Source organism: Piliocolobus tephrosceles, chromosome 10 (assembly GCF_002776525.5).
Source record: "Piliocolobus tephrosceles isolate RC106 chromosome 10, ASM277652v3, whole genome shotgun sequence".
Taxonomy (NCBI): Eukaryota; Metazoa; Chordata; class Mammalia; order Primates; family Cercopithecidae; genus Piliocolobus; species Piliocolobus tephrosceles.
Window position 1 is genome coordinate 89,567,818 of NC_045443.1, and position 17,681 is coordinate 89,585,498.

General features: G+C 41.2%; 1 protein-coding gene across 1 annotated transcript; it reads right to left on the reverse strand.

Annotated features, from left to right (window-relative positions):
• Positions 1-4,914: 4,914 nt before the first annotated feature.
• Positions 4,915-7,680, reverse strand: BTG1 (BTG anti-proliferation factor 1). The gene is made up of 2 exons (XM_023223561.1): positions 7,170-7,680; positions 4,915-6,235 (listed from the first exon to the last, which is right to left on the reverse strand). Exons 1-2 carry the CDS (start codon positions 7,315-7,317, stop codon positions 5,868-5,870), a joined length of 516 nt encoding a protein of 171 aa, XP_023079329.1. The 5' UTR covers positions 7,318-7,680; the 3' UTR covers positions 4,915-5,867.
• Between the last annotated feature and the right edge of the window lie 10,001 nt (positions 7,681-17,681).

Consider the following 17,681-nt stretch of genomic DNA (forward strand, 5'->3'; position numbering starts at 1 on the left):
CATGTTTACCTTGACAACAAATGACTTGTCTCCATTATTACACATGGAATGATGGGCTCAGGGAGGCTAAGCAACTGGTCCAAAGTCACAAGTTGGTACAAGTCAAGATTGCAACTTATTGGTCTGAGTCCCAGATTAATATTCTTTATGCTAAATTCCAACTGCCTCTCAAAGAAAGGGGCCTAATTGTAGACTGCTATATGCCTCCTGCACATAGAGAGTGAAAGAGTTTCAAGGCTGAAAATAACCAAAGATGGCCAACTGACAATGAGAGGTTAAAATACATGTTCCAACAGTGTGAAGGAAGGTAGATAAATCATGCATCACAATATAACAATAGTTAAGAGCTTGGATTCTGTGATTAGAAAAGCCTGAATTCAAATTGTGAATTAGCTGTTTACTAGCTGTCTGGCTTTAGGGCAAATTACTTAAGCTCTCTAAGCCTCAGTTTTCTGTCCATAAAATGAAGATTAAAAAATACTGACCTACTTGCCAACCTCATCCAGTTATTGGAAGGTCAAATAAGAATATATATTGATAACTTGAAGACTCACAAGTATAATTTGTGGGAAATACAACTCCATTTATTCTATTGACTTGAGGGGACAAAATTGCCATAAATCAAGACAACTACTAGAAAGTGTACTCAAATCTGCTCATAATGCAATTGTCAAGTCTAAACATTTTACGGCTTATGGTCATTTATGGAATCTTCTCAAATAAATTCCAATTTGTTAGTCATCTTTTCCTTCAAAAATTTAGGGATGCCTCAGAACAAGAGAGAAAAGATACAGGGCCTTTCTGGCTAAGCCATAACTACTAAAAATAATTAAACCACCCATTTACAATTTCGATAATTCAGTTCTCTTACAACCATGCATATCAATGTTACAAAGACCCTAAGATTTAAAGAAAAACTTCTGAGAAACAAAAATGTGAATTTCAACACACAGCAACACATAGTTGAATATATGGGAACACATAGATTTCGAACTGGTGTAACACAATTTGGATATCTGTTGGCTGTAAAGGATGACTTAATTTTATTATTACAAAGACTTATGCAGATAAGTTAAACTTATACAAGGCAATCCTCTTTGTCTTGCTGCAATAACTTGTCATTTTAAGACTTACCATTTAAAGAACATAATTATGAGTTATTTTGGGGAGAGCAAATATTCATCTACTTTAGTGAAAATCGAAAGAAATAGTCTTTAAACGTTTCTGATCATGCATCCTATCAACAAAATTTTTAGTGTATGTCAAATATATGTATATTTGTTTAGAATATGTGCCACATGCTTTTGCATGCACACATGAAAATACATACAAAAATATTCTAAAAGAATGACAAAATAACTTCGGAGATGATCATCTAGAGAATCACTAAAAGTAAATGTACCCATAGGTGAAGTAACTCCTATCAATGTTACAGTTAGAAATTATACGTAGTGTTTGATGTAATATTCTCCAAATACAGGAATCTAATTAACTGTAATGGTACTAATATGATGTTATATGTCTGGCCTACACTTGGTCATTTTTCTACCACCAGGAATGGGGTCACAAATGGCCTTCACAACTTAAAGGTACAAGAAGAGGCTATAATCATCAAGCGGTTTATAACAGATACCTTAAAAAATATTCTCCCTTTAGAAAATACTGAGAGACATTTGCTTCCCATCCACACCTCCCACAAGACCAGTTCCCATGAAGTTCCACCTGTACTACCACTTTCACCTGCATGTTCACAGAAACAAATTGAGTGCAGTCTCCCCAACAATTCATGAACTGCAGAATCCCTAGAGTAGTGATTCCTAAACTCTGCCAAGAGACTGTGCTGTGCAAACCTCTCTTCATATACACCTATGACCATAGTGAATGAATTTTACCGCCAAACCTTGCAATTCCTTCTCAGTTTAGCTTCCCAGTTTTCATTTTCCCCATCCTTTCCCTTTTTATCCAACTCTAGATTCAAATCATTTCACCTCTGAGCATCAGTACTCTCTTCTAAGCATACGTGATTGCCAAAAGAACACTGCAACTTCAATACTAACATGATAAATATCATGAAAAGGCTCATAAATAACAGTCAGAAGTTGAAGTCCATTTTTTTATTCCTATCTTGGACATACTGAGCAGTACGAAAAGTGATAAGCCAAGTTAAACCTGTAGTCAAAAAGAAACTGGTATCAATCATACTCCACAAATTGTTGAGGAAATGGTATCAATCCTCAGGATTGATACAATCAAAGGCTTACTTGTTTAGGAGCATTTCAAAAATACAACACTAAACATCAGAAGAAAATGGTCTATAGGGATAAATAAAGATCTATAGGCATAACCAGAAATCAGATCAAATAATGTACAGATTTCTCTATTTACAGTCCCATATATTAAATGACTTAAGGACTCAGTTAAGCAGCTCAGTCAGCTAGTAATACAAACTATCTTATTGTAAAAGATTTTGTGATACTGTTATATTATGCTCCAAATATGAAAATAAACCAGTTATATTTTGATAGCAGCCACATATAAAAGTTCAGTGGCAGAGACTGAGAGATGAGTCTAAAATATTTGCAGTCTGTATACCTTCAGATAAGAAATCTATTCAGTTTTAGACAATCCAAGATATACTTTTTTTAAGACTTCTATGCATAGATAAAACTGACAAATGTTCTCCATATAGCCTATCAAGAGCATTTTATCACATCATCTGAAATAGGAGTGAAAAGGGGAGATGAAGTATCTTTAAACTTCAGTATGCAAACTACAACTTTAGTTATCATACCTCTCTTCTGTAAAGAGGAAGAAGAGAGTATCAGAAATGTTAAAAGTCACGCAGGGAAAAGTCCAATAGTAGATTTATTTGCTCCCAAGATTAAAGGGAGCCTGGAAACCTGTAGTCATTAAACACTAGCCATTGGGAATACCGCTTCCTTCCTTTTAACTTGAAGGCCAGTTTCATAATCTGCAACACCTATACAAAACAAAATTAATTGCTTGCAATGTGTGAGTTATAATGACTTAAGGAAACTATTTGTGCAATGTACCAGAAAGCCACTTTCTGGTGGCCTTTCCGGTCTATTATTATAGAAATATTGCGAATAAGGGTAAGAACGTGTGATTCCCATTCCAGATGACAAAGATAACAGCCACATTATCCTGCGTGAACCAGGGTAACTCTTGCTATACAATCCACTTGAAGCCTTCTTTCAACATTACAGAGGGAGGCACTACTTAAATTTGGAAAAAAGGAAATTTCAAAACTACCTGTTAAAACTTAGAAAGTAACATTCCTCAAACTTATTGCCAATCACAACTATGAATTCCTGGTGCCAATGGCAACAATAATTTTGAAAGTAGTCATCCTATCTTAAAAGAATTTATAATAAAAAATTTCAAAACATTCCCCAGAAACAGTGAACAAGAAATACATCACAAACAGCTACTGTACTCAGATATAGGTTCAGCTCAATTGTCTGGGGAAGGTTAAGGTTAAAGTCACAGGAAACAGCTGGTCTCAGAGTGATGTGTGCAAGCCTTTCAAAGAGAAACTTACAAACAGCTCCTCACAAGCCAGACATCACCTGAATTCTAAAACATTTTTATTAACTGTTTATTTTCAAAGATGGAAAAAGTCTGATGTCAAGTATTCAAAAACAAATTTCCATTTTAAAAAAGGCTTTACGATAAAAAAAAAAAAAAAAATGGTTGAGGTACTTAGTTTCAAAGGAGTTACCAGGTGAAATGTAGTTGGTAAACAATAGTAGTCAGCACTGGGGTAAGACCCATTTAAAAACTACCCTACCGGGTGTTTTTATTGTAATTCAAGTTTGAAATACCAAGCTTTTTCACAGAATAGATTTAAAAATAAAACCATAACAATTGGCAAGGGTAGTCCATGTGTTGTGGGTCTACGAATTCAAACTCTCGAGAATGGCGGGCCAATAATATCCACATTGTACTCTAAATACCTGCATATTCAGCGGCCTATTCCTGTGTTGCCTACAAAATCAGAATAATTTAATCCTGCATGTAGAAATAACTTCTTGAAGTTGATATACTGATTTCAAGTAATTACTGATTTTTAGACTGCGTATTTCCAGTGTCAACATGTTTACATATAGAGCAAAAAAAGGCCACTGTTATGTTAACTGTGTACAGCAAAATTCAATTTTTCCACTTTCAATTTCCACTGAAAAACGCTGTTATCCTCTACAACGAAACAGCAAGTCCTTCTATTATATGGGGTAGTGGACTAACCTACACTACAGCATTATCAAGGTTCACTTAGGTTCTTAGTATTTATCTGAAATAAAAGTCTGAAAATGAGGAATCGAGAAAGTCAGCATTTCAACTTTTGAGAATAAAAGTTCATAAACGTACCTTTTGTTGAATTCCAGCTTATGTGATTTTTATGTAAATCTTGCAGGTGATGAAAAGCAAAAAGCAACCAATCTCTCTGTAGTGTTTAGCCTGTTCTTTAAGACTATGGGTCACCTGCCCCGGGAAATTTCTAATTGAACAAGGAATCCATGGGGCAAAGTAATTGTTTTTTCAAAGGTGGGTCAGAATGGAACATTTCTATCTTCACTTCAACAGGGAAGCAATGAAATGTAATCCTTTTGAGTTATCACCATTTTTGGTAGATGCTACCGTGGTCTCTTATCCTTATTTCATGAGATCCTTAGCCTGTGAATGTGTCCATGTTTTGACTTTGGAAATTTTTAAAGCATGTTATTCCTGTGTTTCCTCTAACACCTAAATATGTATACACAGAGCTCATCTTCATTCCTCATCAAATGTTTTTTCAGCATGACCAGTGTGCAACTGATATTCATAGTTTATAGAACCTGTCTTCTAAGAAAAAATACTTTTAGCTAAACCTCTATAATCATGACAAGAGATTGATTAAAATGCCAAGATAAGAAACAATTTATTATAGAGAGAAGAAAAATTTCTCATCCAAAATATAGAAATCTGTACAACTTTGCCACAATCAATATACATGAACTGTACAAATTTACACCAGTTCATAATTTACCAAATAAAAGATGACTAACAAAGTTCACAAAATAGATGGTGGTTTGTGGAAAAGACTTTTACCCAATTAAGTACAAGGAAAGTTACAAACCAGACCTCCACTTTCTAAAAATAAGAAGTTTACTCAGTCTTAGAAAACTACAAGCTAGCAAATGTACAGAGAGCTGGCTGGTGCTAACACCACAGTTGAGACAGTGTCTTTTTTAAGGGTCTTTTTTAAAGCCTGTTGCCATGGCAGATTCTGGTCACTTGCTACTTTCAAGGCCAAAAACACAATACAAGGTCTGACCATTTCCCCAGGTCATGCTTACTAGTTTGTCTTTATGTACATTTATACATATTTTAAGTGCTAGGTAAAAGTCTTGTAAAATTTCCAGTACTACCATGTTTAAAACGTTCAGCTTTCCTATTGAGCTGCCAAAAAGGTTAACAGTAACAATTTTCAAGTGTAATAGTGCAAATTCCTCTGCGAGATTTACTGCAGAGAAAGGTTCTTTGAAATACAGATTTTCTTTAAAGGGACTGATGTAAAAATTCAGGTATGTCTGGGAGAAACTGAAACCACCCTGGGACTTCCCTCCCTAGCAAATAAAGTGATCATTTACTTGGACTCACAGGCTATTAAAATTAATCATTGAAAGGTACTGTCCAAACTATGGCACTGTCACTTAAAAATTTTTTTTTTTACCACTCTATCTTGTGCCAGATCTTCACAGCTGTGACATGGTTTAAATTCCATAATCCATCCCCAAGAGGAGCCCACCCAAAGCAAAAATCAAATTTATCCATCATTATAAGATGATCCATCCACAGACTATATCTTAACCTGATACAGTCATCATATTGTAGTTTTTGGAAGGGCTCGTTCTGCCCAAGAGAAGTTCCTCCTTACAGCTGATTCGGCTGTCTACCATTTGCACGTTGGTGCTGTTTTGATTGCTACCTCCTGCTGGTGAGGCTTCATACAGCACACAGATGGAGCCATCCTCTCCAATTCTGTAGGACACTTCGTAGGGGTCAACCCAGAGTGTGAGTTCACTTGGGAGAAGCCTGAACAGCTCCTGACTGCTCAGTCCAATCCGCTGTGCTGCCTGTCCAATCAGAGGATCCATTTTATGGTTGATGCGAATACAACGGTAACCCGATCCCTTGCATGGCTTTTCTGGGAACCAGTGATGTTTATAATGTTCTATAGAGAAAAAGAAGAACAGAGAAACAACGCTTAGGATCGTTAGCTCCCAGTGTGGTTTCCTCCTACCCCAGGCTCCCTTGAGGAGCGAAAATGAAAACTATCAACTTTTTAAAATGTCCAGGATTGCATCCGTTGTTGTGGATGCGCGGGGATGGAGAAAAAGCGGGGAAGGTTTTAGAAATAACACAGTAGTACGGGACAAAACAATCTCCAGGAACCAACTGGTTGAGCCGCCAAAACAGGGATCAGGCGCGCAGCCTCGGCCAGCCGGGAAGCCAGTGGCACCTACGGCCAGGCGAGAAACTGTTTACTTTCTCCACCCCACCCCAGATGCACACAATGGAGTTGATGGCTTTGGAGATGAGAAGCGCCACCGAACTGTTAACCCCGAAGGGAAGAAAAACAAGCAACCCTAAACCACGCTCTGGGAAGGGCTGTAATTGTGCCGGTGACAAATCCGATGATTAATGGGCAGGAGCAGGAGGCGCGGGGAGACTGCACGTCCGTTCTGAGCTGGCTCCGGGGCAGTGGCGCGGCTTCCCACCCCGGGGGCCGACCCCGCAACGGTTGGAGAGGACTGAGGGAAGGGGGCGTCGAACCCACCCCAGCCCCGCGGCTCCTTTGTCCCCAAATCCGCCGACGGTCCTCGGACCGCAGCTCCCGCCTCGGTGGGCTTAAGTTTCTTTGTTGTGCGTGTTTTCTTCTCCACTCCGTTTTGCCAGCTGGGGGGAGGGGGCGCCCTCCGTCCAGCCCCCAAAGCCTCGGGGGAGCCGCCGTTAGCGGCCACCCAGCGCGCGACCACACCGGTCCCGCGGCGGGGGCCAAGCGCGACCGGCCCCGGGGCGCTGCCGAGGTTCCCGCGGCCCCGACGGCCGGACTCTGACCTAGGGATGTGGGGCCCGCGTCCCTCCGACGCCCTCGCCCTGCTCACCTGCCAGCAGCTCCTGCAGGCTCTGGCTGAAGGTCTGCAGCTGTCGCTCGCTCGTGAGCCCCTTGGTGCGGAGGAACTTGGAGATGAAGGACACGGCGGCGGCGATCTCGCCTATCATGGTGGCGGCCCGGGTGTAGAAGGGATGCATGGGGGCGGCGTGTGGGGGCGGCCCGGGGCGGCCGGGGCTTGGCGGCGCTGCCCCGACGGCGGAGCGGCCACCCCGGGCTTCCTCACCGGGCAGAAGGCTGAGAGGAAGAGAGGGCGTGAGGGGCGGACGGCTACTTTTTTTTTTTCTTTCTTTAGACTAAAAAAGTTATTTTCGAGACAGGAGGCGGCAGGAGAGAAGAAGAGACGAGCGATGGCGGCCTGGTCACATCGCTCGGACCTTCCCAGCCGCCTCCGCCTCCAGCTCCCCAGCATCCGAATATCCCAGCAGTCGCATTTCCAGCTCCGAGGGGCGAAGAGATGCAAGCACCGTGCAGCACCCTTTATAGTGCCACGAAAAGGAAGTGGCGTAGCTGGAGCGTGACGGCCGATTCCAGCCAATCCGAATATCGCACCATTGTGATGCAAGCCGGTTCGGAGCCGAAAGGGGCGGGAAAAGAGTCCAGGAGGCGGGTCCAGAGACAGGGAAGAGAGGGAGGAGCTGACGTAACCGCTTGTAAACAAATAAACCCGGAGTGGCGGCTGGAGACCCAGTTGCTGTGTCGAGGGACGGAGGGAAGCGAGGGTGCGCGTGTGAAAGCTCCGCCCCCAGCCCTAGCTCCGCCTTCCCGCTTCAGCAGGTCCAGGCTCTGCGCCAGTGCATCCTTCTGCAAGAGTGCGCTGTCTGGGCCCGCTTGCCCTGGAGTGTAAGTGCTGGATAAATAAGAACCGCCTGGCGCAGGCTGTGTCTACTCTCGCGCCGCCTTCTCAGATCGGGCTGCATGTTCCCACTCCGTGTTTACATCTCGTTCCCGCTCCGGATCTCGGTGACTGGCTTCTCAAGCCGGAGGCGCGTGTGGTGCCGGGCGATGCGGGCCCCAGCGCTGTGTGTGCTGGCGGTGAGCTGCGCGAGTGCGGGGGAAAGTGGAGGGAACGGTCCCGCGGGGCGTTCAGTCCAAGAAAAAAGACTGCAGCCTCGGGGAGCCAGGTCCCTCGCAAACGAGCTGCCAACGCCGCGGAGCCGTTTCTGCTCCACCCTAGGGGAGGAGTAGGGGGATATCTTTGTAAAAGTGTAATTGCAAAGTAAGTAGGTTAGTAAGGCCATTTGTGGTTGCTGTTTCAGTAACTTCAGCAGTCAATGAAGAGAAGAGTGGAAACCTTACTGGATGCGGACAGGAGAGCCAGTTACTGAAGGCAAATAACGCGCGGATCCTGTAAAGAGTGGTCTGTATCCAAAAAAAAAAAAAAAAAAAAATCTGTACAATGTATTTTAAAATTTATGTACACAAAACCAAAGATTTTCTTTTTTACCTAGTCCAAATGCCCTCCTAGCCTGAGTCCTGCTCTTTATAAAAATAAAATAAAAAGAATTTGAAGCTTGTGAAAGTATTAAGTGTAGACATTTAAGTTTATTTGAAACCCTACCGAAAAAAAAAAACTTAGAAACCAGTGTAGCAGGAAGGCGGGAGCCTGCTAAAACGATTAGGCCTAGGACAGGGTTAACCCCAACTCTATTAAGGAGAAGGGGGAAAAGAAAAAAAAAAGATGAAGGGAGGCAGGCAGATGGAGAAAGCAAACAGGAGGCAGAAGTTGAACTCTACCAGATGGAAATAAATATCCCGACCTTAGTTGGTCATCAATATTGCAAAACACACCACTTTTGAGTTTTTTCTTTTTTCTTTTTAGTACTGAGCTAAAGGATATAGAAATGAAGCAAAAATATGACATTATAAAACAGGAGAAAACATTTTATTGTTTAAAATATGTAAAACTCAATTTGAAAAAATAACTTCGAGATTATTTTTTCATTAGTACACATAACATAATAGTTATGTGTGAAAAAATTTAAAGATAGTGGGTTTTTTCTTCTAGAACTTTTCAGATAGAACTGTGCTTAAAAATAATAATAATTTCACTGGAGGCATGAAACGACTCTTTTACGACTCAAAAAGAAGATAGAGAAACAAAAGAAAATTCATGAAATTACCATAACACTAGAATAAGAACTCCTGGTCTCCCACCTAACCTGACCCATCCTTAGTTCCCTGCTTTCACTTACATTGTCGTTAATGTGTCACTGAGTACAAATTAGAAGTCAAGTGAAAGTTTTTCTCTTCTAAACCTGGTCTCCAACTTGGCCTCTCGGTCATGTGCTGAAATTGACTCATCTAAAAAACAGAAATATTAAATCAACAAAATGCTAGGATTGGACTCAGACTTCCCTCAAGCCCTTGTTCTCCACACTATTTTTAACTGCCTGCACTAGCAGCAGCAGGACCCCTTCTGAAAGCCTTATAAAACCAGTTGAACAGGGTTAACGGAAAGTTTAACCCACAGACTCAGGGAGAGTTACTTCTCGCACTGAGTTTTTTTTATTGTATATGTGTGTTTCCCACCTTAAATCATCCCATTAGGAGACAAACTGATTTGAGAAACTACCGTAATTTTTAACCTGGGGAATCTAGAGAGTACTCAGGAAAAAAACTGGAAATAAACAGTAATCTTAAACACAAGCCTTAGATGGTACAGAATGTTAATCGCTAATAGTTTTCAATTCCTGACATACATTTAGTCACATTTTCTGGAAGTTTTGTCAGGCCCTTCCCATCTGGGAAACAAGCAGGTATTTCTTGACACTTTTTGAATTATAAAGGTGCTTTCTGTGTTGTTATGCTAAGTTTACCAAGGCTCTCCCAAGTACTCTAGTATTATCATGCAATTTGATAGTAATTTATGAAATTTCCTTTTTTTTTTTTTTTGGAGACAGTCTCACTCAGTCACCCAGGCTGGAGTGCAGTGTCGAGATCTTAGCTCACTGCAGCCACTGACTCCCGGGTTCAAGTGATTCTCCTGCCTTAGCCTCCTGAGTACCTGGGATTGCGGGCCTGCACCACCACGCCTGGCTAAATTTTGTATTTTTAGTAGAGATGGTGTTTTACCACATTGGCCAGACTGGTCTCAAACTCCTGACCTCAGGTGAGCCACCCGCCTCGGCCTCCTAAAGTTTAGGGATTACAGGAGTGGGCCACCACGCCAGGCCTGTCTAATTAATTTCTAAAACTTAGAACATTTCTAATCAAAGTATTAAAAATCTTAGGAATGCTGTCAAAACAAATTCAAAAAAATGAACTTGGGTTTTAAAATAAGTTGACAAATAAAAGCACAAATATTAGATATTGTTTCCCCAGTTGGACCCGCCCTTTCCCTGAAGGCACATTCAGGGCCAGGGCCTTCCAGACCAAGCCAGAGGCAACCTGCCTGTTGCTAGTCAGCTAGCTGCAGTCACTAAAGTTGTGCCTATTATGCACCAACTTCCAGATAGAGTGCTAGGTATCTAGAAAACTCACAACTTAACCAATAAGTAAAAAGTCAAGTGAGAGAGTTCTTGATGGAGTGTTGATGGCAAATAGAGACAGGGAGTTTATTGATTTGTGTGTTTTGGGGCAGAGGAAAAATAAGAAAGCCCCGAAAGTGAACAATCTCAGCTAAGCCAATGAAAGTGATCCAAGATTAGTTCTCCTTGGAGGAAAGGAAAGGGCCTGATCTTGGAGTATCATAAAGGTATAAACCAAGGAGGATAAGTATTGTTGAAAAAACTGGTAGATGGAGGCAGGCATAGGGTACTTGAGAGTATTTTTAGCAGGCAGATTATACGATCAGATTTATCTTTAAATAATTTAGCTTTTCTTGTGGGTTTGTCTTCAACTAGAGACTTATGCCTCTTATTTATCTATTTTTTGGTTACCCACAGAAAGGAGGAGACCACTTTTAATTGCCTCCCCACTAACACCTGACTTGCTTTGCTTGAGTAAGTATCCAAGGACACAAGCTAAGACATTTGCACTGGGTTTAGATCTACTGCGATTCAGAAAACACAAAAGAACTTGCAATCAGAGGGTGACACATAATGATTTTAGACAAAACTCAGTTTCTTCTTGTGGAAACTATTCATATTGTTTGGAGAGTGGGAGAAAAAAGGAGTGAAGCATTGCTCAACAACAAAAGTAATAATGCAGGTTATTATCATTTTATCATTAACAATGCATCAGTGCTAAGTGTTTTACATGTTTTTTTTTTTTTTTTTTTTTTTGAGACTCACTCTGTTGCCCAGGCTGGAGTGTGGTGGTGCGATCACAGCTCACTGCAACCTCTGCTTCCTGGGCTCAAGCTCATCTTTCCACTCAGCTTCCTGAGTGGCTGGGACTACAGGCGCGTGCCACCACGCCTGGCTAATTTTTGTATTTTTTGGTAGAGACGGGGTTTCACCATGTTGCCTAGGTTGGTTGTGAACTCCTAGGCTCAAGCGATTCATTCACCTCAGCCTCCCAAAGTGCTAGAATTACAGGCATGAGCCACCGCACCCTGCCATGCTTTCTCATTTAATTCTCTAAGAAACTCAATCAAGTGAGTACAGTTGACAGCATTTAACATATGAGAATACAGTCTTAAAGAAAATAAGTTATTTACCCAAGGTTTTACAACCAGATTTGAACTTTCCGTCATGGACTACAAAATTTGAGCTCTAAATACCTGGTAGGGTTTTCAAGGGAGTTCCTGATACTGGCTTTCCTAAAAAGGACCTTGAGAAAGAAATCCTGATAAAGTTAGAAGGCCATCTGGAGATGAGTAGAGATAGTAGAAGAAAAAAAAACAATTAAAACTCAAGGCATCTGAGGGGACATCTCATAGCTGACATAAACTGGAAGATACAGCTACATTTATTAAAAGGCCCACTGGAAAATGAAACAAAGAACATATTAAAATGTTAATCTGCCAAATAATTTAACTGGAATGAAAATTATCCCTAGGTACAGATAAGAGAAAGTAGCAAAAGTGCTTTCTATTTAAGACCATTTAAACTTTTCATTTCCCCTTTGGCCTAAATTGACAAGAGGAAGGAGAGGCCTGGTCAGTTCCACAATCTCTCTTACCCAGCAACTGAGGGGAGCCCTGGAGGGTTCCGTGGGGGAGGTGGGAGGGCAGCCAGGAGGGATGGTTTTGTGTCCAGGTCACTGTTGAATCTGATCAGTGGCCTCCAGGAATTCTCACTCAACTGTCTATTGCATAGCTGCAGGGCCATTTCTCAAAGCTGGGCTCCTCCCCATACCTTTTCCTTCCTGGTGCCAGAACCTCCTGGCCTATCTCTTTTTAAAGCTCTCACCTTCTATTTTGTCACAGAAGGCTGTGTCACTGAGTGTTTATCTGCACCTTCCCAGCTGCCAAAGACCTCTTCAATTTTAAGGTTTAACAGTAGACAGCCGGGCGCAGTGGCTCACGCCTGTAATCCCAGCACTTTGGGAGGCCGAGGTGGGTGGATCATGAGGTCAGGAGATTGAGACCATCCTGGCTGACATGGTGAAACCCTGTCTGTACTAAAAATATTTTAAAAATTAGCGGGGTGTGGTGGCAGGCGCCTGTAGTCCCAGTTACTTTGGAGGCTGAGGCAGGAGAATGGCGTGATCCCAGGAGGCAGAGCTTGCAGTGAGCCGAGATCGTGCCACTGCACTCCAGCCTGGGCGACAGAGCAAGACTCCGTCTCAAAAAAAAAAAAAAAAATAAATACCTAAAAAAAACCCACTTTTTTTTCAGGTATATATTGTATCCAATAGAAATCTCTTTCCTTAAAAAAAAAACGTTAGCACATCAATTGAATAGGTAAAAGCTGCCTTTAAAATGAACTAAGTTTTCAGTGAGTTGTTAATTGCTTCCTTTAGGTTCTATAGTCTGGCTAAACTCCATTCTTCCCAGTTTCTGAGACAATAAGCAAGCCAGAGATACTCTTGTCCAGTAATGGTGTCCACATTTTGCTCTCAAGAGAGGAGATAATACTCAGGAAGCTTGGCAGAATACCCATATAATCAAATGTTGGCATATTCTATACTTTATTTTTACTTTATTCTACACTATATTTTTAGTTTTTCTTTTATTTTCAAAGAAAAACAGCAGGGCTGGGCGTGGAGGCTCACACCTGTCATTCCACACTTTGAGAGGCCACAGCAGGAGGATAGATTGAGGCCAGGAATTCAAGACCACCCTGGGCAACATAGTGAGAACCCCCTGTCTACAAAAAATAAATAATTTGCCTGGGGTTGGTGGTGCATGCCTGTAAGTCCTAGCTACCTGGGAGGCTGAGGCAGGACAATTTGAGGCTACAGTTAGCTATGATTGTGCCACTGCACCCTAGCCCTGGCAACAAGCGGGAACCTGTCTCAGAAAAAAAAGGAGAAGAAGAAGAAGACAAAACAGCAACTTTTTTTTTTTTTTATGGAAACTCAAATATATAATCTCAAAGTAGATTAGAATTTAAGTGAATAAAGTGGATTAAATTCTAATGTACTTTAATTCTAATTCGAATTTAATGCATTAAATTAAGTGCATTAAATTTTTGTATTTTTAGTAGAGATGGGTTTTTACCCTATTGGCCAGGCTGGTCTCTAACTCCTGACCTCAAGTGATCCGCCTGCCTCGGCCTCTCAAAGTGCTGGGATTACAGGCATGAGTCACCATGCCCAGCCAAATTGCATGTTTTTTCTGATGAGGATGAGGATAAAGTGAGAGCCTCCCCACTATTTTGTGTTCTCTTATCCATTTGCTTAATAAATACTTATTTTCCCTAAGTGAAGCAGAAGCAGTCTTCAGCTAGATAACATAGTGGGCCTTCTGAATCCCCAAGTTCTGCACTCATGAATTCAAGCAACCATAGATTGAAAATATTTGGAAAAATCTCTGGCATGGTGGCTCATAGCTGTAATTCCCGCACTTTGGGAGACTGAGGTGGGAGGATCGCTTGAGCTCAGGAGTTCGAGACCAGCCTAGGCAACATGGCAATATCCCATCTCTACAAAAAATACAAACATTAGGCATGGTAGTCCCAGCTACTTGGGAGGCTGAGGTGGGAGGATGGCTTGAGACTGGGAAGCAAAGGTTACAGTGAACCAAGATCACGCCACTGCACTCCAGCCTGGGCAACAGAGGGAGACCCTGTCTCAAAAAAAAAAAAGAAAAGGAAAGGAAAATATTCAGGAAAAAATGAAACAATAAAAAATAACAATACAACAATAAAAATAATACAACAAATTAAAATACAGTATGACAACTCTTTACATAGCATTTACATGTTATTAAGTGTTGTAAGCAATCTTGAGATGACTTAAATTACAGTCATGAGCATAGTGACATTTCAGTTAATTAAAGGCCGCTTATAAGAAGACTCTTCCCCTAAAATTATAATACCATATTTTTACAGTTGCTCTTATACATTTAGTTATGTTTAGATACACAAATACCATTGTGTTACAATTGTGTACCATATTCAGTACCTTAACATGATGTATAGTTTGTAGGCTAGGAGCAATAGGCCATATACCATATGCCCTAGGTGTGTAGCAGGCTCTACCATCTAACTTTGTGTAAACACACTCGATGATGTTGGTACATGATGAAATCGCCTACTGACGCATTTCTTAGAACTTTCTTTAAGCAATGCATGACTGTATACAAGAGGATGTGCATAGGTTGTATGCACATACTATGCCATTTTATATTGGGGACTGGGGTGGGGCATCTTTTAATTTTGGTATCCTTGGAGGTTGTGGACCCAATTCTCTGAGGATACCCAGGGAGAGCTGAATTCACAGTCTGATGTGGTTGAATGTTGTTGGGTCAAAGAAAACAATTCCCCAAAATATGACACTTCGCCATACTGACTGCTTTGGAAATTGAAAGTCCTGAAAAATTAGCCTCAGAACCACGGTATCTCTGTGACCTTTCTCCTTTCTCCCTGCCTTTCATATCCTCTTTCCCAAAGCACCAGGAGAGACTCTGGAATTATCTGACTAAGAAAGCTTAAATGCAGTTGTCTTAATACTCCCTCCCAAGAAATCTGGTCAAATAACCAGGAAAGATCAACCACCAGAGAAGAGCAGAGGCTGAAGTTACTATGCCAAGGCAGATTTTTCATCTACTGAGCGCAGCTCCAAGCAATTACCTGGGGGACTCTATCTGTGAAATACGACAATGGTTGTTTTTGCCCAGATCCACTCCTCACGTTCCCATAGTGTCTGCCTTCAGACAGTCTCCCTAACCTATCCATTCTCCCGAATGAGTTAATACCTACCAGAACAATTATCTACATTTCCCATCTCCCCTTGAGAAAGGGTATATAAGCGTCTGAATCTGTGATATTCTGAAATATACATTTGATTTCCCTCCTGCTTCCTGGCATACAACCCCTAAAATCCTTGGAATCTCCAAAGTTCTTTCTTTTTGTATGCTAAACTAGACTGATCGCTTCAGGGTGGGACTGGTCACCTGAAAGCCAAAAGCATGATTAGAGGGTTGGGACTTTCAGCCCTACCTTCCAACTTCCACCGAGGGGAAAGGGGCTGAAGGTCCAATTGCTCACCAATGGGTTAATCAATCATGCTTATGTCATGAGGATGCCATAAAAACTCGACAGGGTTCAAAGAGCTTCCAGATAGCTGAACATATGGAGTTTCCTGGAGGGTGGTGGACCCAATGAGGGAATGGAAATTCCATGCCCCTTCCCCTATACCTCACCCGCCCAGATAGAAGGTCTTGGGAATTTCAACTTGAAGCCAGTAGACCAGAAGTTCCAGAGGCCTGCTTCTTGATGAATAGATAATGAAAAGAAAAAAAGAAAAGAAAAGAAAAGAAAGAAAGAAAGGAAGGGAGGGAGGGAGGGAAAGAAAAAGAAGCTCCAGAGGCCTGAACTTGCTACTGGTGTTTGGGGGTGATGGGCAGTTTTGGGGTCTGAGCCCTCAACATGTAGGATCTGACATGATCTCCAGGTAGATAGTACTGGAATTGAATTGAAGGACACCCTTTTGTGATCCCTGTAGAAGTGATTGGTTGGGTGGTGGTGGAGAGAAATTCCCACATCTTTTGATGTCACAGAAGTCTTCTGTGTTGGTTTGTTATTGTGTTGGTTTAAGAGCAGAGAAAAACATGGTTTTAGAATTTTTCTGAAACAGTACCACACTGGGTATTATGGTAATTACTCTGTGATTTCCGCCCCATGCATATTAATAAATTTGCATACCTATTCTGTTTTACCTGCTGTCAAATTTTCAGTGAACCTTCAGGGGGCAAAGTAAAAGTTTTCCCTTTGACCCTAAAGTATGAAAGCAAAGCATCCTTTTATTAGCATTAAAGCATGTGTTAAAAACACTCTGTATTTGCATGGTTTTTATTTAAACCTTCATCAAGCAAAATGTAGAAAGCATTATCTTCTGAAAGCCAATTTGAATTTTAACTGTAATGGTGCTCATCAAACTCAAAGAATGGTTGCCATGTGTTTTTTTTGTTGTTGTTTGTTTTTATTGTCCGACCCTACTGCTTATTTCACAAGTAAATATAAAAAGCGAAACAGTAGTAAAAGATAAACCATTAGAGTACTCAAGGAATGGTTCTTTTCTTGGTTTTCTCCCTTGTAGAAACAAAGCTGACTGTACACTATTTAGATGATGGGAGATTGTAATAGTTAAGAGAACTTCTATCTTTATACTCAAAAAGTTCTATCGTTAGTCCCTTTGAACAGATGATGATCTTGCCTTTTATTAAGGAGCTTTATTGAGATATATTTTACATATTATAAAATCCTCCCATTCAAGTATACAATTCAGGGATTTTTAGTTAATTTACTGAGTTATGCACCATTACTATAATCAGTTTCAGAACATTTTCATAACCTCTGATACAATTTCAACTTGCCCCCTGCCTCCTGCCCCCTGCCCCCCCACCATCCACCTCCTCCTCCACCCCGCCCCCAGGAAACTGCTAGTCTATTTTCTCTCTCTATAGATTTGCTTATTCTGGAAATTTCATATAAATAAAGTCATACAGTAAGTGGTCTCTTGTGTCTGACTTATTTTGCTTAGCACAATATTTTTGAGATTCATCCATGTTTATCTGTATCAATAATTCACTATTGATGTACTTACCTATTTTGCAGTTGTTTCTTCCCAGAATTTTCTCCTGAGGAAAACTATCTATCAGGAAAACTTAATTTTATAGTTGCATGCCAGGCTCGACAGACTTTTGAAGGGTATTTCTACTTCTTTCCATGGCCTTTCCCTTTCAAACATTCTTCTGTCTTATCTAACGCCTTCAAGATGTCATTTCTCTATGGCTCAACCTAGGCAGTCCCCTCCTAGCCCCTTACCTGATGCAGGGTTGATCGTGCTCACTTGTGGTGCCTAGCATAGTTCATATACCCACACCCACACCCCAACATCCAACTGCACAAGGAACAGGTTAACTGAATGAGAGGGAAAGTTTCTTATTCAAGACACTCACTTCCTAGTAGTCCTCAGGAGAGGGAGAGACACACATTTCAGGTTGGAAAGA

Excerpts from the sequence above, each read along its gene's own strand:
- BTG1 (XM_023223561.1), bottom strand. The coding sequence starts at position 7,317 with ATGCATCCCTTCTACACCCGGGCCGCCACCATGATAGGCGAGATCGCC. Across the intron at positions 6,236-7,169 it reads CCTGCAGGAGCTGCTGGCAG|AACATTATAAACATCACTGG; the intron begins GTGAGCAGGGCG and ends TTTTCTCTATAG.